Source organism: Schistocerca piceifrons, chromosome 4, assembly GCF_021461385.2.
Source record: "Schistocerca piceifrons isolate TAMUIC-IGC-003096 chromosome 4, iqSchPice1.1, whole genome shotgun sequence".
Lineage (NCBI taxonomy): Eukaryota > Metazoa > Arthropoda > Insecta > Orthoptera > Acrididae > Schistocerca > Schistocerca piceifrons.
The window spans coordinates 332,056,466-332,081,378 of NC_060141.1; the positions used below are offsets into that span (position 1 = coordinate 332,056,466).

Here is a 24,913-nt window from a genome sequence, read left to right on the forward strand (position 1 = left end):
AGCCAATTTATGCTAGAGGAGGAGAAAATGCGTGTATGCTATCTTCTCACATCAAAAAATTAGCGCACACATCCAGGCAAGGTACCAACAGTATGCCTATAGTACCCATTTCGACATCTAATTTAGTTTTGTAGTCACATAACCTCTCAATACGCGAAGTTTCGTTTCAGTTGCTCCCTGCACGTGATAAAACAATTGGTGACGAACAGTTTTGCCAAAATGCTGATTATTCAAGAGTTTCGTGCCTCGATTGGCAAAAACGGAACCGTTTTAAGATCACTTCGTTGTCTGTCTCTCCGTTTTTCTGTCTGTCCAACTGTTCAAAACACTTTTTATGAAGAACGGGTAGACGTAAAAAGTTGAAAATTATGTCACATATTAAGGTCTACAGTCCTTGGTGATGTAAAAAAGATATGCTTTTCCGTCAATGCAACCAAGAGATACGGCCATTTATGTCACGTGTCTTGATACTCGGAAACTCACTCATCAAAACCGACAGCGTACTTCCTGTTGACCTAGGATCACGAAATTTGGCAAGAAGCAATGTTTTATGCTGCTAGCAAAAGGACGAATCTGAATGTATTAGATTCTAATCGTATCAAACAAACAAAAGCATTTTTCGTCATTTGTTATCAGACTGTCTGTCCGTCCGTCAGTTAAGACCTGTGTTTCTCAGGAACTAGTAGTTATATCAAATTGAAATTTATGTCACCTGCTGAGGTATATAATCCTTTGGCGGTGTTAAAATATTAAGCATCTAAGCCAATGCAATCAAAATATACAGCCGCTTATGCCATATGCTTTCATACTCGAAAACTCACTCATCAAAACCTATAGGTTACTTCCCTTTGACGAAAAATCATGTAGTTCCGGGAGAAGAAAGGTTTCACTGTACAAGTAAAGGAAGAAAAATCAGAAAATCGTTAATTAACAATTACATCACACAAAAAATATTTATTTTGTCATTTGTTATCCCACTCCAGACTTGAAACGTTCTCGAAAGTCTTGGAATGGCAGGGACCGACATTTTGCCAGTATTAGTGTCGATAACAGAAAAGAGTCGCCGACATTCCCAATTGCTGTAATGCATGAACTGACAGTATGCATAATTAAGCTGGTACGGAAGCCCCAGTGGGTGAGTCCTACACACTCCTGCCCAGTCTTCTTTTTCTAAAGAACGATAGGCAGTGTTTTTGTCGTTTCCTTCTTGTTGGCGTAAAGCACCCCTCAGTATAAAAACAAAATGAGACGTGCGGTGGCTATTGGCTGAATCCAGACATGGCCTCCACAACGAAGGGTGGCTGGGAAGAGACTGACCCAGTGACGTGTGTGAAGGGCTGGCCCCGCCTCTCCTTTAGAAACTCGGAGTGCCCCACAATTGTCCGCTGCTGCCTCCGGCGGGTGATTGGTGGCGTCCAGTGGAGGCGGATGGGCAGGCACTACCCACTCTTGATACTCCACCATCTGCATTCGTGCGTCCCTGCTTCACCCCTGTAATTCCTCGAAAAAGAAACGGATGAGGTCGATGGCAGCGCGAGACATTGAAAACGTCGGCGAAGAAAGACTGCACTCTACCCAGTCAGACCAAAGGCGCAGTCACGAGCTTGCACCACAGACTTTACCTTTATCTTACAGTAAAAGACATACACAAGGTAATTTTTTCCACGGTGTACAAACTCTAGGGATTGATCGATGCCGGCCGGTGTGGCCGAGAGGTTCTAGGTGCTTCAGTCTGGAACTGCGCGACCGCTACGGTCGCAGGTTCGAGTCCTGCCTCGGGCATGGCTGTGTGTGATATCCTTAGGTTAGTTAGCTTCAAGTAGTTCTAAGTTCTAGGGGACTGATGACCTCAGAGCCATTTAAACCATTTTTGATTGTTCGGTAAAAGGATACGAAACGAAAAGGTCTAATTAATTTACGGTCGGAAATGCAGAGTTTCCATGCTAAAACCACTTATTCAATCATGCTTTCTTACAGAGACTGCGTTCTGTACCGTGCAGCCACGGCTACAGTATGCATGGTTTCCTAGTAGAGGGTGGTTCCTCATACGTCCTCATACGCTATAGGTGGGCCGGGATAAATGGCGACCGTATTTTGGGACTAGTCTTCCTCCCATGCCGCCTAACAGGCCGGTGATTTTGCCTCCGCTGCTGGAAGAAGTACCACGGATGATTCGAAGGGTTATATGGCTGCTATATGACGGTGCTCCAACCCACTTCGCCGTTAACCTCCGGACGCATCTCAATTGTGTCTTCCCTGGTCAATGGATCGGACGAGGGGGTCCAGTTGCATGGACTGCGTGTTCGCCGGATCTCAGCCCGTGCGATTTCAGTCTATGAGGCCAACTCCAAAGAAGTCGAGTATGGCGGAGCCCATTCCAGATGTGGAGACACCGGAGCAGCATGTTCATACTGCCTTTGACACTGTTCGGATGCAGCTTCGCCGATGTGAACGTGTGAGGCAGAATATGCTACAGCGCGTACACCCATGCCTTGAGGCACATGGAAACCATTTTCGTCACATACTTTAACTGTGACTGCACGGTACAGCGCGCAATAGACCGCAGTCTCTGTAACAACGTATGACTGAGTAAATGGTCTCTAGCATTGAAAACATGCATTTCTGGATACAAGTTCATTACACATTTTTCGTTCTGCATCGTTTCATCGATCAATCCCTCGAGTTTGTACACGATCGAGAAAATCAACCTGTAATTTATTACTGATGCAGAATTATGTCTTTTCATTCTAATTCGTAGTCGCAGCCCTCAAAACAGAATCTATAATAAACATAACATGTAAATATTCTCGTGTTGCAGTCTGCAGCCAGTTCTCGAGGGGAGTGTTCGCGCTGCTGGGAGCCGTCAGTCCGGACTCGTTCGACACGCTGCACTCCTACAGTAACACCTTCCAGATGCCTTTCGTCACACCGTGGTTCCCTGAGAACGTAAGTATCAGATATTCCACCTTTAAAAAGTACCAATCATCGTCTTTACCTTCTACTTCCAAGCTCTAAAAGACCTTTAATTTAATGCTGAAATCATAATAGTAATTTACATTGCTCAAAAGAAAAGGGGTACGTGGTTTTGAGCGTCTGCCATACTCCAGTGAGCAATAACTGAGGAATGGTCTTGTTACCAAATTAAACCTTTATCTTTCACAAATGAAGTACGCAACAAAACATCATTACAACCTCGTTTACATAAAGAGAGCTGAAAAGTCCGACAGGTGCCGAAAACAAAGTGAAAACAATCACTCATCCTGTCATCTTGGATACATTTCATTGGATTTTGAGGGCTTCGATAACGTGCGTCATTTCTGTGAGCGTTTATCACTTTCTGACACCTACGTGCCATGCTCCTTAAAAGCCTACAGACGCCACGAGTGGTGTCCGTTCCCATTCTCCAATGAGAGCCCATGTGAGTTCTTGGACATTCTGTGGTGGAACAGAACGACCACGAACACGTGTATCAAGCATCTCCCACTTACGCACAAACGGGTTTAGGTCGAGACTCAGAGCCCACCATTCCATTACTTCAATGTCCAGGCTTCGCAAGATATCGCTGTTGACGCCCGCCACACAGGCCCTGACATTAGAAGGAATTCAGAGCCACTGCCTTATGCAGCAGCCACCACATGGTCCAACACGATCTGTTCGATGTACTGCGTGGCGGTAAGGCGACCGTGGACAACGATAAAGGTGGTACGGCTGTCAACACTGAAGCCTCCCCACTACGTCACAGAACCTTGGAAATCTGTCGATTTTCTGGACAGAATGTGGCAGATACCGCTCATCACGGGCCTCCGCACACGAACACGACCATTACCTTGCGTCACAGGATATGTGGACTCGTCTGTGAATTGTACGTTTCGACAGTGACGAAGTTGGCGATTGACATGGGAATCGCAGAACTGAAGGCGAGCTGCAAAATGATTATGTATAAAGCGTCGCACTTGAAGAGGACGTCTAGGTCATAAAGTCCTTTCTCTTAACCTGTTCAGTGCAATCTGATCAGACCCAGCAGCTCCAGTGTCCCTTCTGAGGTCGCCCTACAGCGCTCTGGCGGTACCCGTACGACGCTGCAAAGCAGAAATGGTCAGATATTGGTCTTCACGTGGTGCTGTAATGCGGCGGCAACCTTGTCCATCTCGCCTTCTGTACTGATCTGTCTCCCTGTAAGGTGTCCATAACGCGTGGATGACACATGGACAGGCACTGGCATCAGCAGCAACACGACCGAAAGTCCATCCTATTTAGATCATACAGTCCGCCGTTGTAACTTGCATTGCATTAGTACCTCGCGTTGCTTGTGCTTGGTTGCATAGAACGTCCACAATAGGCAACTGCCATCTGGGCACCTCACTAGACAACACCGGGACACCGGTACTCACTTCCTTCAGAAGGTTCAGCTCACGCCGTAAAGGACAACATTTCCCGATGAACGGCGAATTATTTTAATTGTTGCCTATATTCACAGCGAAGATCTCGTGTAATGTAGTAGAACCTTAGGTACGGCACCTATCAAAATAGATTTAACGTACCGAATTTGCCGGTCGTTGTGGCCGAGCGGTTCTAGGCGCTTCAGGCTGGAACCGCGTGACCACTACGATCGCAGGTGATGGATGTGTGTGATGTCCTTAGGTTAGTTAGGTTTAAGTAGTTCTAACTTCTAGGGGACTGGTGACCTCAGATGTTAAGTCCCATAGTGCTCAGAGCCGTTAGAACCATTTTGTACCGAATTTCGATACACGGGTTCCCCTAATTCTTTCAGCAGTGTACATAAACCGTAGGCTACAATGAATGCAAAAAATACCCAAAAGAAGGGTGAACTTACCTCATCTTATCTTGTATAGAATGCCACACGAACCGAAGTCGACTCACTGCCTCATTTTTTAGCCGCTTTCAGTGTTTTCTGTCTCTGGCCATGTTCTCATAAGGTCCCAGTGAGTACAGCTAGTTTCTGACTCCATCCTGCCACCTCAGATTTGGTCTATCAAAGAGTCTCCTTCCTTCTTTGTGCATTTGCTTCTCTGAAACATTGATGCTACTTTGCCTCGTTTCATTGCTTAGGATAAATTGCTATTTTGTGATGATGTCCAAGATTTTTGCGTTTGCTAACCAATAGCACAGAATGCGCGTCTATCTTTGGGGTGACACGGGGAGGGGTGACAGTAACGTCTGTCGGCTATTCTTCGGAGCGGTGGCCAATACGTCTTTTCCGGCGAAACTTCGAAAAGTGCCGATTTTGCCTTAACATTTGTCGTGAATCTTTGCTGTTGGGAGGTCACAGATTTAGAGGAAGCCGCGTGCTCCTTTCGTTGGTGAGATCGCACAATACTCTTGCCTAGGAAGCGCTTTGCTATTATAAATTTCTGCATTACCCTCATTCTATTTCCGATATTTCTTTACAAACGGTGAAACCGCGCGGAGTCAGCTGTAGCAGATAAAAACTTTATGGGAAGACAAAAGTTGCAATATAGGCATCAGATATTTGAGAACGTTGGCATCAAATGCTGCTCTGAAATGAAGAGGTTGACACAGGATATGAGGTCGTGGCGGGCTGCACAAAATTAGTCAGAAGACACAGGAAAAAAACCACGTGTTTCAGTTACGTCTCGTGTAAACCAGAGGTAGGTTTTTTGCGAATGTGTTTGAAACTCGTACCAAAGCGCACAAGAATATTCATATTTCATAATTCGACCTCACATAATCCTTACGTAAATACAGTGAAACTAAAACAGATCTCCTCCCTGCTTCGATAATTTTCCTGATGTTTATTTCCATTTCTCTCGCTTGCTTTTCTCCCAAATTTCCATACACACAGTGATGCATATGGACCTTTTTACTGTAATTTACTTTCGAAATATCTTCCATTAGTATTTGTGTAGCTAAGTGACTTAATCATCATTAATTTTCAGCCCAATAAGATGACTCAGTCAGCAGTTAATCTGGTGACCAAACGCAGTACGTTTCCTTGAGCTCAAACAAAGGTTCTTCAATTGTGAATTAGTATGTTTATAATTGTCAGCCCCTTTGTCTTGTTTGGTTTCCAAAACATTTTCCTAGAGGTCTGCATGTTATACAGATTCCATTGACACGTGCATTGCACGGATGATTCCATAAGGAAGAATCCGTTTATCTTAATGTTTTCTGATGCAAGTAGTGTTACAGAGACTGCATTTACTTACATAAATAAGAGTCCAGTAATACTAACATTCTCAGACGCAAGTTGTACATTTTAAAGGAGAGACATTTCAGGTACCAGTTCAGTAGCATTTAAAGCACAGTAGGCGTACGTCTTTTTACCATCCCTTCTCCCTTTCTCGGTACATGCCCCAGAATTCTGTTATATCCGCCTCATTGTGCAATGCATGGGTTTTCGTATGTTTTCTTCTTTTCAGTATGCACCAAAACTTTTCCTAGCACTTTGTTTTCAAAAGGAATAATTTATCTTTCTATCTCCTCGCTTGGTGTTCATGTCTCGGAACGGTTGCACATGCTACGATCGGTCCCACAACTGTATTGTAAAGGGTGTTTCCACTCTCTTGATCGCAGTTTACTGGTGAGTAATAAATGCAGCGCCGTTAATTATAATCTTATTAAAAAACATTTAATAAGAGAATGATATCAGGAGGAATAGGAAATATTTTAAAAACGCTTTTTAAACTTTTAATCGGACATAGATACATGTTTTATTTTATGTTGAGGAGTCGTAATACATGATAATCAGGACGGCTTACAGTTACCTCCACACTATGTAAAACAAATACATAAGATTTACGGAAATTCATTGTCTCACAACAAAAGAGAAACAATGACCAATGGCATGTATGGAATTGAGCAGCGTATAAAATAAAAACACAGTAGTTAAAAAAGGTGACATACAAATGGAAAAGCGTAATAATCAGTTACAGAAATGACACAGAAAGTATGGCAGTAAATTTTCAGTTTGAATGAGGCACCATTCATGGAACGTTGAAGGCGAAATTGTTCAATATTCTAGCAGACTTGCAGCTAATTTTTGTTCATACTGAGTTTGTCAAAATATACAGTCGAATTATTATCGATTTTTAGTTAATGGCATCTAAGTGGTACATACACTCTCAATATGCATGAGGGAATTAAGAATAGTTCACATGAACGTATGGCACACGTGATTGTCATGCAGGAAGTTTAGAAAGTTAAAGAAGATTGATAAAATTTTCTTGAGTGATCAGCCGTGTCGTGATGTCGTTTTGTTTCGATGAGTTTCGTACCTATCTTCTTCAGGCGAAGTGTCGCCGTGCCTTGTTCTGCCTATCTACATAGGCAATGGACCACTTACCACTCCCATGGGCGGGCCGATCACGCACCTACGTATACGGTGCTGCGCCAGTGTGGTGGGGAGGGGGGAGAATGGTGCGGGGGGGAAGGGGAAAGCTTAGAGTTCCGGTGTCAATCCATTCTGTTTGCGGACGCTGCCGCCATCAGAGCAAAGTGTTTCTGTCTTATTTTCGCAACTGCGAAATCCCACGCTGTGATGAGTTGAAATCCGCTGTGCCGATTTATTAAACTGTTGTGCAAACGCATTAGCACAGAGTTGCAGTGCATTCGTGCTGTATAGTTTCTTCGTTTGTGCAAGATCTAAGGTGTGCTTCTCATTGATGCCCTAGTCGAACGTTTTGATGTGTTGGTACAGTTCTGTGAGATGCATCGCTGCGTCTGCCCGAGGCATCGCGCCCCACATTCGCAATCAACACTGTAAACCCATGCCGTCTGCAGTCCTAACTGTCCTTTGGTCGAGCCAGGCATGTCCTTAATTTTTCGCTTTGCGTGGAAGACGGTCTTTTTCGGGAATTTGTCCATTATTCTTGTGATCTTGACTGTCAGCGGCCCCGCATACGGCAGGAACGCCACACGTTTGGTCTCTTTTTCTTCTGATTTGTCCTCTCTACTCTTAGCAGTCTGTAAAGCGCGTGTTATTTGCGTCTTGTTGTAACCCTTTTTGCGGAAAATGTTTGTCAGATTCTGTAACTCATTCGGAAGCTCTTCCACTCGCAGATGGACATGGCTCTATATACTAATGTGGTTAGCACCGAGTTGTGGTCCGCTGGATGAAGGCAACTCCAGGCGTTAAGGTACAGGTCCGTTCTCGTCTTCTTTCTGTAGATCGAGTGTCCCAACGGGTCGTCCGGATTTCTCTTGATTAAAATTCAAAGATGGGTAGGCTCACGTTTTCTTTTGCCTCCACGATAAACTTGATGCTGTCGTGGATGCGGCTGTGATGGCGCGGGAGCCCCTTCACATTTTCTCTGCCATGTGGCCACACCACAAAAGTGTCATCTGCGTACCTGTAGAACGCGTTTGATTTTAGGTGGGAGACGCTCCACGTATAGATCAGCAATAGCCGGAGCTAAGACGCAACCCATGCCAACCCCATCTACTAGCTCATAGAATTTCCCATCAATATATCGTGAACGGTACGTTTGGAAAGAGTTGTATTGTGTCGTCATTGAAGTATCCCTTGAGTAGAGGTAAGGGATTTTCCAGCGGCACCCTGGTCACATCATAACTGAGAAATACGTGCTCGTCTAAACGAAACCCAAGGAGTACCTTCACAAATTCTGTCTAGTTCTTAACGTGGCGTGGGCAGTGTGCCACGAGAGGTTTTAGCAGTTGAGCTAAATGTTTGGCTATCCTGTACATCGGCGAGTTTCAGTGCTCGAAACAAGTCACTTTTCCTAAGCTGTTGAGTAGAGCGATAGTTTTGAGTATCACAGATGTCGCATCTTTCCCTAGTTGTTTGTGTGCTTCAGTAAAGTGTCGATCTTCAGCCAGTAATTTTCGACTTCAGTAGCACTTCAGTATTGCCTTTACCTACATCTAAGAGCACTATATCCTTTGTCGAGATTCCAAGGCTCTCATGCAAATATGGAATGTATTGCTTGAGAAGTGCCACATTCAGCACTATGGAGGACCTCAACAGGCTCAAGCGACTAGCGCCTGTGAGGGCAGCCATACTGTCCGCTTGGCCGTTCAGGATCGTACAGCACGTTACGTACCTTGAGTCAGGTAATGTTCGCAGCAGAGAACTAACCACACGGGTAACGTTATGACGTCTGGAGCACCATGGACTGTCAGTATTGCAACGATTTTTGCAAGTTCCATCGATACGACAACTAGGAGATACGAGCCGATACTGATGGAACCAACGACAACACCAGACACATGAGAGGCAGCACGTCGTCTTCTCGAACGGCGTGGAGGCTGCGAGGAGAACGGAAGTAGTCGATTACATTCATTGTTTGGGCCCAGTGCCTAGCCTGATCACTTCTGGTTCACACAGCTAGTAATTTGGACAGCTACCTTTAGCTGGCGTGGCCGATGGCTGTGTCCTATCGTAGAGGTGTCCAAGATGTTACCTTTCAGCAAGATAACACAAGACCGCATGGTTCCCGTGCTTTCCCAATCTACCTCGATAAAGAGAGTGTGCGAGTATTGCCCTAAGCAGCACTTTCTGTAAATCTCTCCCTCATTTGAAACATCTATTCTTAGACTTCTGAGTGTCTGGTACACCACTACTGTGCTAGCCACTACGGTTGATGAACTCTGGTGTAAAGATGAAGGAGCATCCAAGCTCAAATCAACTTGATACCTAGTAGAGTTAGAGCTGTTGCTGCCAGAGGTGTTAGCTCTGTGTGTTGAATTTCGTACCCTGTACATACGTCCAAATCACCTGACAATATAACCAAATATTCTTGCTGCAATATTGTATACGAAAAATAGGTACATTTTTGTTATTTGCTTTGCCTACTCGTTTTGCAGTTTAAATATCCGCAGCGTAGTTATTTATCATCATTGAAGTATACAGCGTTACCTCAGTAGCATTTGCAGTATGCGAGGCTGTTCTGCACACTAATTTTGTACCGCAGAAGTGAAGCAACGCAGCAATGAAATCTCGCTTTGGGCGCTGGTGCGTCGCGCCACCTGCGGCGGCAGCTTAACACACCGGGCCCTCTGCTCTTTGCGCAACAGGTCCTGGCACCCTCGTCGGGTCTGCTGGACTACGCCATCAGTATGCGCCCCGACTACCACAAGGCCATTATCGACGTGGTGCGACACTACGGCTGGAAGAGCGTCATCTACATGTACGACTCCAACGACGGTGAGTAGACGTCTCCGCTACCATGTCGAGTGATAGAATGCCGCATCACTTATCGACTATTGTGATTTTTTCATAGCTTTCAGGCAAAGCCACTGTCACCGGACAAAATTACGTCGCATAGTGATACAAGCCGGACATTCCTCTGACTTCATTACAAAATGTACCAGGGTATGTCAATTATTATCCGCAAAGTAGTTATAAAATTTTATTGTAATCAAATAGGAAACTTACAAGAACATCTTTTTTCGACATAGTCTCCTTGCGTTTCAGCGCACTTGGTCCCTCGTCGTACAAGCTTCCTGATGCCCTCTTAAAAGAAGATTCTCGATTGAGCTGCGAGCCAGGAATGCACCACTTCTTTCACTGCTTAGTCCGAGGCAAATCGACAGCCCCTTGATGCCTGTTTGAGTGAACCAAACAAGTGACAGTCTGAAGGGGCAAGATCTGAACTATATGGGGGATGATCCAGTACTTCAAATTTGAGTTTCTCAGACGTTTCAGCAGCGTGAGCAGCAGTATGCGGACGGGTATTGTCGTGCAACGACACAACACCTTTTGACAGCAATCCTCGGCGTTTGCTTCGAATCGCAGGCTTTAGCCTGGCAGTAAGCATCTCACTGTAAAGTATACCGTCCATTATTGTGCCCTTTTCCCCATAATGATCCAGTACTGGACCTTGTGCGTACCAAAAAACCGTAAGCATCAGTTTTCCTGCGGACGGTTGGGTCTTGAACTTTCTCTTGCACGGCGAATTTGGGTGTTTCCATTCCATACTCTGCCGTTTACCCTCCGGCTCGTAATGATGGATCCATGTTTCGTCACTAGTAATGATCCTGTCAAAGAAGTTGTCCCCTCCGTTACCGTAGCGATCCATTTTTTTTTTCTAGTTGTCCAAGCTCGTTTGTTTAGGCAACTGTGTGATTTGTTTTGGGACCCATCTTTGCACAAATTTTATGAAACCCAAGTCTGTTGTGGATGATTTCGTAGGCAGAACCGTGACTAATTTGCAGACGATTTGCCAATTCCTCAATAGTTAATCGTCTGTCTAAGAGAATCATTTCACGTGAATGCTCAATGGTTTCTTCATTTGTGGCAGTAAATGGTCGTACGGCTCCTTCATCGTGCCGAACAGTTGTACGACCACTTCGAAATTTTTCAATCCATTTGTAGGCACTCCGTTGTGGCAAAACATTGTTCCCGTACTGTACCGAAAGTCTTCGATGAATTTCGGCCTCTGATACGCCTTCCGACCACAAAAAACGGATCACTGAATGTTGCTCGTCTTTGGTGCAAATAGACAGTGGAGCAGCCATGATTAACAGCACGGCAGTGATAACGAAACTAACCTAGCAGATTGAAAATTGCAAAGATATAACAGGAAATAAACAAAGCATGCGTCATCAACGTAAAATGATAGTGCTACCAAAATGAACAAAAATATAACTAAATTGCGGATAATAATTGACTTACCCTCGTAAAACAATGTGTTACTAAGACCAAATTATAAAAGAATAAGCGAACAATTATATGAGATAATTTGTCAAAAGCACGATCGTCTGAGTACAAAATTACAATAAACGGCACAATTTTGATATAAAACTTATTTTTATATATACTAGAAAGAGACAGCTACAGAGAGAGAGAGAGAGAGAGAGAGAGAAGAAAGAGTACAAAATTACAATAAACGGCACAATTTTGATATAAAACTTACTTTTATATATACTAGAAAGAGACAGCTAGAGAGAGATAAGAAAGAGAGAGTGCGGAATACATAATGAATCTTAAGAAACTCTCATCAAATTTAACGTTTCCGTTCACAAGTAATGTTGAAATAGAAAATATATTAGTTACTGGACTCTAGTTTCGCAACGAGGACGAGCTGATGCTGGAACAAGCGAGCAAAGTTAGAAGTTCTCAGGGTTGCACGACCGGTGACATTTTGGAAAAAATAATTTTTGGTACTGGGCCGCGTCATTGCAGCTACTAAACAGATAAAGTGTCGACGTTTCGATCAACATGCTGAGGTCCTCTGCAGTGGGCTGCCCTGAGGAGGACCGCAAGACGTCGGTGGAAATGTCGGCAATTTAGCTGTTTAGTAGTTACAATGACGCAGCCCAGTACCCAAAATTATTTTATCCGAAAGTACGTGAAGAACTGGAACTGCTGAAGGCATACACCACGTACTTCCGTAATCAATTTTTCACCAGCTGTTATTTCACCCATATCACGTACAGCAGGTGCAAGCTATCAGGGCACAAGTTCACCATACCAGATTATAATTCTTCCAAAGTATTCCGAGATGGAGCGCTGAAGATCCTCAGTTCACAAATTGCATTTTACTTACAAATGAGGTGCGATTCACACAAAGATCCGTAGTAAATCACTACATTCACCAATCGTATGCAGATTTCAATCCTCGACCGATCATGGAAACGATGAATGTTGTTCGCTTTAATGTCGTTTTGTGGGCTGAGACTGTAGGTGACAGAATCATAGAGCCATTCACTTTAGAGGAGTGACTGCATTATAGGCGGCGCTCCATTGTCCATACCTCGAATGACTGCACCGAACACGAAGTTTAACGAGTGATAGGCTCCAGTAGCATGAGCTCCTCACTAAACAGACCTTAATCCTTAGACTTCTGGGACATTTAATAGTACTGAAAAGTACAACACCCATCGACAACGTGCATAAATTAAACGAGCCTGTCCTCTAAGCAAGTGAAGATAACAGAGACAGGTGTGATCGCACATGTTAGTTCTTTGAGGAGGCCGGAACTACGTGGTATCACATTGAACACTATTGTAGAGTTGACAAACGAATGACTGTCATATTACAGAATGGACCATGTCTCAACAAATATTCGTTCGTAAATGGCCAGAATGAACATTTAGGGGCTTACGACGTCTTGAATCAGCAATGTGAATGGAGCACGTAGAACAAATTGCTTATGTCTTTGCACTGACACTAGTGGTGCTAACTTTAAAAACAGTACACTATTGGCTCTGCCGTGTCCACTGCAGATCTCTTCCTAAGGGGTTTCATGAAGCTGTAGTTGCATAAAGACCTAGTAGAAACTGAAGGAGGCTCGCCGTACAACATACATAGCAATGTGCATCATATTCTTTTCGGCTGTAGAGGACGGCACGCTGTAAAATGTTACACAGCTCGCGTAGGATTACGTGGCACTGGCATAAAAATATTTTCTCGCTGTGCTAGGCCATCCGGCTGTTCTGCAGGGTTCAAATGGTTCAAATAGCTCTGAGCACTATGGGACTTAACATATGAGATGATCAGTCCCCTAGAACTTAGAATTACTTAAACCTAACTAACCTAAGGACATCACACATTTCCATGCCCGAGGCAGGATTCGAACCTGCGACCGTAGCAGTCGCGCGGCTCCGGACTGAAGCGACTAGAACCGCTCGGCCACGGAGGCCGGCGTTCTACGGGGGCGGCGGGCCTCAGTTGACTGCTGCCTGCCAGTCAACGCACTTAACCATTCCCGTAACTGTCTTTACTAGGTAGCAGAGCACCGCAGTCTTCACGCACCACGAGTTCAGGGAAAGTTCTGTATAATCATTAACGTGCGATAATGTGCAGTATCTTAACCTTTTGTTGGTAGACGCAAACGAGGAAGCAAATATCTCATTAAAAACTATGCTTAAGAGGGCTCTAGAAGCTGTTAACTATTCCAGTCGCTCAGTAACGAGAGTAAAGGCATTAGGGGCCTTTATTACTTTCGAAAGATGTGGAGGAAAGAGAAGAAAATTTTATCTTTATGTAATATTGGCGAACTGGTCGTCAGGGGCCTGACACTTGAGTTCCACGTGACGGAAGTGCTTTATTTTAAATGTCGGCAGTACAGTAAGCAATGTTGTTCGCTATGATATATTTTTCATCCCTTTTTTGTTTTATAAGATTTCCTTCTGGAAGCGCACCATCGAAGTGCTTTTGTTTTTGTTGATCTTTAGGTTCATCGCCTCCCCAGCTGTTCTGCCCGCGCAGCTATGGTGAAAAACTGTTTTGCGCGCACTCTACAAAATCTTCGGCCAAAATATAACGTGGTCCACAACCCAGGAGACCTGCATGAAATTTGGCTTCAAAAGCCTTCGAACTAACAAATAGCAGCGATATTTGAGATAACGAGGCATAATTTAGGCGGTATTATGATGGAATTATTTTGAATGCTTTGAGCTTTTGTTGCTATAAGATGTGGTCTTTGTGGCATTAATCATTTGAATATTCCTTACCGACTGTATGTTCAGTGTTACAGCACTACCATCTGTATAATTTTATCCAAGGGTTTCGAAAACCCGGCTTATCTCAGCATACGCCCAGCACAGCAGCTTGTATTGAGGACTCAGCTACTTATGCGATGCCGATAACAGCTATTTTACATCACTTAAATACACTGCTGGTCACCGTAAATGCAACACCAAGAAAGACAAGAGGTAGCACAACAAAATTTATTTTGTAGATAACATGTTGACCAAGTATCAAATGATTACGTTTACAGACGTCTGTGACATGTGGTTCCTGCCAGAATCAGTAGCCAGAGTAGCCGCCATTGTTGGAGATCACCGCTGCCACACGTCTCGGCATTGAGTCAAAGAGACGTTGGATGTGTTCCTGGGGTACAGCAGCCCAAGCAACTTCCACACGTTGCCAAAGATCAAATGGTTCAAATGGCTCTGAGCACTATGGGACTCAACATCTTAGGTCATAAGTCCCCTAGAACTTAGAACTACTTAAACCTAACTAACCTAAGGACATCACACACATCCATGCCCGAGGCAGGATTCGAACCTGCGACCGTAGCAGTCCCGCGGTGCCAAAGATCGTTTGGTGTGGCAGCTAGGGATGTAATCTGGGTCACTCGTTGAGCAACCATGGACCACATGTTTTCTATCGGCGAAAGATCCGGAGAGCGAGCCGGCCAGGGAAGCATTCAATCTGGTTATTGACGAAGAACCTTTGGACAATGCGTGCCACGTGTGGTCGCGCATTATCCTGTTGAAATATGGCAGTGGCCGAGCCCTGAAGGTAAGGAAGGACAACTGGCTCCAGCACCTCGGATATGTAGCGCCGGCTATTTAAAGTACCGGCAATGCGTACTAGAGGTGTGCGAGAGTAATATCCAATACCGGCCCATACCATAATACCCGGTGCAAGACCAGTGGGGCGGTGCATAATGCAGCTGTCCAGCATCCTCTCTCCACGGTGTCTCCACACTCGAATCCGACCATCGTGGTGCTGCAGACAGAAGCGTGCCTCGTCAGTAAAGACAACGTCATTCCATTCTGCCGTCCACATCCGTCTGTCATCACACCATTGGCGACGGAGACGTCTGTGGTTCTGCGTCAATGGTAGACGAAGCAATGGACGTCTTGCGGACAGACTACTCTGCTGTAAACGGCGTCGAATGGTACGCGCAGACACTGGATGATGCGTTACAGACGCAATGTGCTGTGCTATGGTTCGGGATGTCACTGAGCGATCCGTCACTGCCATGCGCACAATTTGCCTATCAGCACGTGCAGTGGTGCACCGAGGTGGATGCGATCGACCACGTCGGTCCGTCGTACCCTCCTGCATCCAACGGTCACATATCCGCATTACAGTTGTTTGGTTTCGTCCAACACGACTAGCGATTTCTTTGTATGATAATCCACAATCTCGGTAAGCCACTATCCTTCCTCTGTCGAACTCGGATACTTGATCAAACGATGTTCTCTGTTGTCTACGAGGCATAACTGATCGTCTTGTGAAACAACCACAAGGTAAACACACGTGCCGAACGTACACTCGTCGAAATCGCCAAGCCTTAAATGGCGCTATGGGGTGGCGCCACAGGCGCGCGTGATGTGCGTCTGCGCTGAAATTCTAATCAGTTGCATATCTCATCGCTGAAAACCCATGGTGTAAATTTCACTTGATTCGGATGCTTCCTTCAGGGTGTTGCATTTACGGTGGCCAGCAGTGTAGTTCGATTTCTGTCCCATTAGCTGATTCTATTGACTCAGGGTTATTCAAGAAATGCAACGACTCGACGTGAAATCAGATTCGCTGATAAAAACGCTCGTGTTTCTGTAGAGTCTGATGATAAAATCCGTCGCCTCTTTTTACAGTTTTGTATTTCTTTCTTGACGGCGACCTCTTTGGCTTGTGAGGTGTCCGAGCTCAAACAGTGTCCCTTAGGTGACTATGGGGAGCGCGCTTATTATTTAGTGTCGTGTTTCAATTGTTGACGATGATGAAGAAGGGTATATAGGTTGAACCTGTTGCCAGTAGATAGACTACCCTCTTTTTTTAGCATCAATGGAGCACCGAGCTGAGCCGGCCGCTGTGGACGATCGGTTTAGGCGCTTCAGTCCGAAACCGCGCTGCTGCTACGGTCGCAGGTTCGAATCCTACCTCGGGCATGGATGTGTGTGATGTCCTGAGGTTAGTTAGATTTAAGTAGTTCTAAGTTCTAGGGGACTGATGACCTCAGATGTTAAGTCCCATAGAGCTTAGAGCCATTTGAACCTTTTTTTTTATTTTTGTGCTACGAATGAATCACCATGGAAAGTATCAAATGGCCTTGCTCAAAGACGCTCTATGGATAATTTTAAAATGGAACCCATGACTTCGGTGCAACATACAGATATTTCCATCTGGAACTTTACACGACCAACAATTCTCCTCTCACCAACCACATACAACGAAGCGTGTAAGAAGTATAACATGTATCAACCCCTTTACCTTCTTTTGTACACGGTTCTTGAAACAGGTAGGTACGTTCACAACACCTTACAGTACATTCACCTTCTTACGATCTTTGGTGTCATTAGTCACAGTTCGAAAACAACAGAAACATTCATGAACACGTTACCCCATTGGTGTGAAAAGTACTGTGTTACCTGACAATGACACACATCATGCAAAAAATACTTCCGTCGTTAAGTTTCGCACATCAGCGCGTTAACGGAAGAGATTAACACTTTTCCTCGTTCGCCCTTATTAGCCTGATGCAGAATGGAGTGAGGTCATAAGGAACTTTTACCGCTTACGCAGTGATGTGAAGAACAGATAGTAAAATTAATTTCATACACAAACTGAAATCAGAACTGCTTGACGTCTACCTCTACTCCACAGAATTTCTGAACGCGTAATTCTATTACTGCGCTGATGTTCGTATGGTTGGATTCTTTTCTTAAACAACTTGAGGCGCATACTCTTATACATGTACATACGTCTATCTGCACTACATGTAATGAAGACTTTTCATGTGACTCAGAGGAATTTACACTGTGCCGCTGAAGTTGGGCATGTGACAGTTTTGTACGAGTTTCATAGCAATTTGTGCATAAAACAGTAATTCTATAATGTGTGTGTGTGTGTGTGTGTGTGTGTGTGTGTGTGTGTCTCAGACACAAGACACAAAGTGAAGCGAGTGAAACAGGTTTGCAGCCTATCGCCGATGTTTTCAATCTGTACATTGAGCAAGCAACAAAGTGAACCAAAGAAAAATCTGAAGTGTGAATTAAAGTTCAGGGAGACGAAATAAAAACTTTGAGGTTTGCCGATGACATTGTAATTCTGTCAGAGACAGCAAAGGCCTCGGAAGAGCAGTTGAACGGAATGGACAGTGTCTTGAAAGGAGGGTATAAGATGAACATCACCAAAAGCAAACCAAGGAGAATGGAATGTAGTCCAATTAAATCAGGTAATTTTGAAGGAATTATCTTAAGAAACGAGACTCTTAAAGCAGAAGATGAGTATTGTTCTTTGGGTGAGAAAATAAATGATGATGGACGAAGTAGAGAGGGCACAAAATGTAGACTGGCAGTGACAAGAGAAGTATTTCTGAAGAAAAGAAGTTTGTTAAAATCGAATATAGATTTAGGTGTTAGCAAGTTTTTTTCTGAAAGTATTTATATGGAGTGTACCCATATTTGCAAGTGAAATATGGACGATAAACAGTTTAGACAAGAAGAGAATAGAAGCTTTTGAAATGTGCTACAGAGGAATGCTGAAGATTAGATAGGTATAACACGTAGGTAATGAGGAAGTGCTGACTTATGGCACCACCTGACTAGAAGAAGAGACCGATTGATAGGACAAACAAGAGACAAACAAGGGATCACCAATTTAGTGTTAGACGGAAATGTGGGGTAAAAATTGTAGAGGGAGGCCAAGAGTTGAATACAATAAGCAAGTAAGGATGTAAGTTGCAGCAGTTACTCGTAGAGGCTTGCGCAGGATGTAGTAGCATGGAGAGCTGCATCAGACCAGTCTTTGGACTTAAGACCTCACCACCACCACCACCAACAACAACAACAACAATGAAATGGTCTTCGAGGGAATCTTATACCATTCTTCCTGCAAAAGAGTGGTAAGTTCGACGAACGACGATGGTGGTGGATAACGGTCACGCACCCTTCTCTCCAATGTAGACCACAGAGGGTCAATAATATTGAGATCTGGTGACCATAGTGGTTAGAGGAGATGCGATATTTCATCCTCGTGCTCACAAAAATGGCCAAAATGGGCACATAATACTTGACAGTAATGTAATCTTGCAGAGTAACCATTGAGTCCATGGAATACCATAATAAGGCTGCCCAAAGAATCCTTAAATTCCCCTTATTTCCACTCTTGGGATATAAACCTGGTCAGAATTTGTTAACAATGTGCAATAAGACTTACCCGATCAAATGGCTTTCTTCCATTGTTCCACACTCCAGGTTTTATTGCTTCGGCACTTGTTTTTTTTGCTATGGGCATTTGCATCACTGACGAGTTGTTTTGGAATTCCAGATCGCTTTGCATTCCCTGGTTCTGGACCTCCCTTCGTGTTGCTTTGGTGCTGATTGGTTCGCGAGTGCAACATTCAGTTCCGTAGTAACTTTTGCGCTGTCATCCTGTTACTTTTCGTCACGATCCTCTTCAATGACCGTCCGTCACTATCACTCAACACACACTCTGATATGCGTTGCCATATGGCGGATGATGTTGCTCCGCTTTCCCAGTAAGCTGCATAAATCTTCGATGCGATGTTTCTTGAAACACCATACACCTCGGCTTTCATTGATACGGAATTATCCACCATACAAGCAGCAACAGCTTGCCCACGTTCGGACTCAATTACCTACGATACAATGCACTGACAGCTACACAGAACGCTGTCCTAACCACGACTGAAACTTGCAACGAATTGAGGACACTGCACAGATGCTGTTTCCGGTCAAAAATGACAGCGCAATCTGCAGGCTTGGTTACCACCTGCATTTGTGTTCAAGCGCACATTTCTCGTGGTGTTTCCAGATTGTCGCCAAACCCCTATATTTCACAAAGAGTAACTGTAAGATAATGTCGTTTGGTTATTGCCGTCTATGAAGATGGTGCTCATTGTGTATGTTCAAGTACCCGTTGAAAAATATTGTGAACAGGATATCTACTTATATTTTGTTCATGTGGTGCACCAGAGCTGTTAAATATTCGGAAAGAAGCACGTTTCAGAGACCCCAAGAGCTCCTGATCAAATAAACGTTTATTAGCTATCCGTTTCGATCAACCACTCATCATGTAGTGTAGTAAAGTTGTTCAGGTCAGCCTGTATGCAACATAATTATCTTTTGTAGTCCGCCTGCCTAGCTGAGTGGTAACGTGCTCGCCTACCATGCAAGTGGGCCGGGTTTGCTTCCCGGCCGTGTTGGAGATTCTCTCCGATCGGGGACTGGGTGTTGTGTTGTCCTCATCATCATTTCATCCTCATCACCGGCGCGCAAGTCGCCCAGTGTGGCGTCGAATGAAATAAGACTTGCACTTAGCGGCCGAACTTCCCCGGCCAACGATGCCATACGTTCATTTCAATCTTTTGTATTCTTTTACTTTCGTAATTGTTGAGAAAAAATTGGTGAATGGGCACACGCGCGCTCGCACACACGCATACAGACATACACACACGAGATAAACATTTCACATATCAACTGCTCTTTGAAAACATGCAAGACTCTTCGAACAAACGAAAACAATAGCTACAATAACAAGCGAAATGGTGGCAGAAGCACCGTGTTCTTCTGTGTAACAGTTAATAAAGGTACTACCAAAGGAAATAAGTGTATTAATGAGTGGAAAACGAGCGAAGCAAGACCGTGGCATCACGAGCTGTATGTAACACGTAAAAAAGGCAACATAATATAGCTTTTTTAAGTCTGAATTCGACGAAAAACAAAAGAAAAATCAATTTTTTTGTTGTCTGCTGATAAAAAGGGGTAGAATGCTTTGCAGGTATAAAAATGCCAACATAAATAACTTATAGCGTCATGTGAGGTAAAATATATGACTATATTATTTCCAAATAAGGGATTTAGGTACAATTTTCAGCATACGACAAGCGTACAACATTTCATGTCTCAACACTGCCACAATGTAAAATCGAGCGCCCGCTTGTCTCTCTTTGGTATATGTAAAAACTTTTTTTTTTCGTATAACCTCCACAAGATGTTAATATGTCTTAATAATTTTCAGAAGGAATAAGAAATAAAACCCAATGAAAGATATTATTCGCAGCTGCGAATATGTACATCAGCAGTTGTATAATGGAAAGACGACAGTGAAAATTTGTACGGTACTAGAGTGCCTATGCAATTCCGAATTACGATACAATGTTCCTTTGGACATGCATGCATGTCCGAAGGAACAGGCACTGCGGGGACTACAGATGTTACGAAATTCATTAAATATATTCGCAGTTGCGAATATGGACAACCATCAGCTGTATAATCTAATGACGACAATGAAAACTTGTCCTGGACCTGGACTCGAACTCGGATTTCACGCTCACCGAGAGCACGCTTCACTGCCAGACCCAAACTCCCATATGCCGTCAACATGGTTAACGACCCAAACTCCCATACGTTTTCAACATGCTTTATCCAGGTTTGGTCTTGCCGTGAAGCGTGCTCGGATAGCCAAATTGTAAGGCGACCGCTCCAGATAAACGGGAAATCTTGATTCGAGGCCCGGTTCGGTACAAATTTTCATTGTCGTCGTTCCATTATACAGCTGATGGTTGTCCATATTCGCCACTGTGTATACATTTCATGTTTTTCATATCGGCTGAGGTCGCCGCTGTGCCTGATGCATGTATGTTCGAAGGAACATTGCACTGTGTTTCTGAGCAACACAGGCACTGCAATAACGTATCGTATCGTGAAAAGCAGTTAAGACAGGACAGTAAGTGATGAACAACGTTTCAGTAGAACAAAATTAGTCAAACAATGTTTAGCAGAAGGCGAAAGTTCTCTCCAGTCCGTATGTCAGTGCCGGCCGGAGTGGCCGAGCGGTTCTAGGCGCTACAGTCTGGAGCTGCGCGACCGCTACGGTCACAGGTTCGAGTCATGCCTCGGGCATGGATGTGTGTGATGTCTTTAGGTTAGTTAGGTTTAAGTAGTTCTAAGTTCTAGGGGACTGATGACCTCGGAAGTTAAGTCACATAGTGCTCAGAGCCATTTGAACCATTTGAACCGTATGTCAGTGTTCTTACTGTGGTTCAAAATGACTCTGAGCACTATGAGACTTAACTTCTGAGGTCATCAGTTTCCTAGAACGTAGAACTACTTAAACCCAACTAACCTAAGGACATCACACACATGCATGCCCGAGGCAGGAATCGAACCTGCGACCGTAGCGATCGCGCGGTTCCAGACTGTAGCTCCTAGAACCGCGTTCTTACTGTGGCACCAAAAATAAATTAAATATTTATGTTTGCATCATTGCAGTTGCCGGCATTAGACTCTCGGGTCTCCAGCCGGGTGGTAGCATTGATATCTCGCGAGATATGAATGCTACCACCCGGCTGGAGGCCCGAGAAACCTTCATCAATAGTTTACGCCGGGAAAGCCTACAGCCACATATTGTTTGTTTTATATTACACTAAGACTATTTCCGTACTGTTTGATGTAGATAATTATATGGTGATGATCGATTAACTGAAATCTGAATGTTTGCACGGAGTACATGAGCTCGAGCACAATGGTGTAGGACAGTGGCTAGCTTTACAAAGCAACTGCAGCAGTGGCTGGTGGCTGCGTGCGCAGGTCTGCTGCGGTTGCAGAGCATCTACCAGAGCCTGCGGCCCGGCGGCGACTCCCTGCAGGTGGCGGCCGTCAAGCGCGTCCACAACGCCTCGGAGGCCATCGACTACCTGCACAGCCTGGAGGAGGTCAGCAGGTAAGACAAGCCACCAGGCCAACACTGCCGACCCGTCTTTGTGGACTTCAGTCCCAAAGCTGTACGATGCAGCTCTACATGCTAGTCTGTCTTATGCAGGTTTCTTTATCTCTGTATAACAGTTGTAATCTGCATCCACTTCAACCTGCTCATAGCAGTCAAGACTTGGCCTCCCTCTGCAATTTTTACCCTCGAAACGTCCCTCCATTACTTAACTGACAATTCCTTGATGCTTCAGAATAGATCCTATCAAATGATCCCTTCTTTTAGGCAAGTTCTACCAATTTTTACTTTCTCCCCAATTGGATTCAGCACCTCTTCATCAGTTACTCTACCAATCTACTCTTCGACATTTTTCTGTGGCGTCACATAAGTTTCTATTTTATTCTTGTATGGGCTTTTCATTCTCCATGTTTCACTTCCGACCAGGGCTCCACTCCCGACAAATACCTTCAGAAAAGTTTTTCTAACAATTAAAATCATGTTCCGCACCAACATTCTTTTCTTCTTTTTCAGAAAATATTTTCTTCCTATCCCAAGTCCACGTTTCCTGTCCTCTCTACTTATCCCATCATCAGTTATTTTGCTGCCCAAATACCTTCAGTTCCTCATTTCGTAATCAAACTCTCTCATCGTCACCTGATTTTATTCGACTACATTCCATCATCCTTGATTTAATTTGCTTGATGTTCGCCTAATAACCTTTATCAAGACACTAACCATTTTGTTTTACTGATATTAGAAGTCCTTTGTCGTCTCTAATGGAACAGAATGTGATCGGTAAACTTCAAAACGTTCATATCTTCCCCCTGGAATTTAATTCCTGTTGTAAACTTTCTACGAAATTTAACCGTATTTTTTATTTATTCATTCTATTTTATGGTCTACATTGGACCACTTTAGTCAATATTATCAGTTAGGTTCTTCTGTTTTTCGTTGCCCCAATACTTTTTCATTCTTTCCGATCGTGCCCTTCTCTCCTCATCCTGAATCACCCTTCCCAGTCTCTGTTTCTTGGTAGTGTGATATTTTTGTCCTGAAGCATCTTGGGCGCGTCTGTCTTGCCTTTCAAATCCTCCGTCGTAATATGTTATTTTATCATGTCCTCCATGATCTCTGCTATCCATCTAATACCGCTCGTACTATTCCATAACTTCTCAATTATTCTCCTGCTAATTCTGTTTTCTATTGTCCTAAGAAAGAGATCCGTTTGTCTTTCATTGTACTTGTCCATGGTTCAATTTCCTTACAGACTGTTTCATTTGAAGCTATTCTCCACACTCCGTCTTTTTCGTACTATTTATTGATACATGTTCTGACTATACTTCTTTCTGTTTTGAGTAATCTGTCTATTGCTACAGTGTTGGTTGTTTTAAATACAGTTATACGCATATGTTATTTGCGACTGTGCGACTTTTTTGTAGTGTTTCAATGCACAAGAACAAGTAGAAAATGTTCTATTTTATACCCTAAATGACATTTTCACTGCTCAAAACCTTATCGGAAAAGAAGTCATAATTTATGTTACGCACTAATTACAAATGTATAGAGAGTCTTCCGCTGTCATGTACGGTTACCTAGGCGTTCTTCTTCCGTTTCCTCGTTTTCCCCATTTGGCGCTTCAAAACCTGTTCTACATCAGTCATCCGTAAACACAGCATCTTCATCAATAAAATTTTCCTCTTCAATAAATTCTCGATCGTCTTTGCCTTTATTAACTTCTTCAAGCAAATCACCCAGCATCTTAGTGTCAAACTCAGTACCAGCTAATTTCAGTAGCAAAAGACGATATTTGCACCGAATAGGGCCAGTGTGACATAAACTAACATTGCTTGGTGTTTCTCCTATGATGCCACACTAAGACGGAAGAAATAGGCCGATTATTAGAAAACAGGTACACCAATACTAAAGATTCGTTACATTTACGACAAATGTACCAGTGTTAGCAAACCGCTAGAGTTAGGTAATAAAGAATTCAGCCATTGTTAACAACAACGTTTACCATAATGATAATCAAGAGCACGTGCCGCTGATTGTCCAGTTTGGCGGCAACGGCAAAGACATACCAATTAAAATCTGTAATTTAAGGTTAAAATTGCATTGAACCAATTTTATTGCATAAAATCCTCTCTTCTCCAAGGAACTTTTATTTAAATTTTCGCCGTCACATGCTGCATATAATTCCCTCAAGTATTAAATAAGAATCTGATAATTTCCGAGCATTTTGTTAAGGGCGGTGATTAACGAAACAAATTGGCATCTGCAGTCTGTGCTGTTTTGCAACATAGATTCACTCGGGAATTTCGGTCTGAATCGCGCCATCACGATTTACACCCCGTGGGGCAGAGGAGACGGGAACCGCTGCCGCAGTCTCGCCCCCTCGGTGTCCTCTTGTCGGCTGGTTTAGTACCGCGGACTGCAAGGACATTCCAGGCCTGTACCTGCCGTCGCAGAGTTACGCAGCCACCACTGCGCTGTCTTCGCCGTCTGCCTTACTGCGGCCGTAACTCAGCAGCACACTACAGTTAATGTCGAACGTGGCGTCGT

The 24,913-nt window shown here is 44.0% G+C and overlaps 1 protein-coding gene across 1 annotated transcript in view; it reads left to right on the forward strand.

Annotated features, from left to right (window-relative positions):
• LOC124795262 (glutamate receptor 1-like) overlaps positions 1–24,913 on the forward strand; it is a 396,377-nt gene that overhangs the window by 236,724 nt on the left and 134,740 nt on the right. The window contains exons 3-5 of the mRNA XM_047259207.1: positions 2,819–2,946; positions 10,015–10,144; positions 22,234–22,366. Coding sequence (XP_047115163.1) covers positions 2,819–2,946; positions 10,015–10,144; positions 22,234–22,366 — 391 coding nt within the window. The remainder of the gene's footprint in view (positions 1–2,818; positions 2,947–10,014; positions 10,145–22,233; positions 22,367–24,913) is intronic.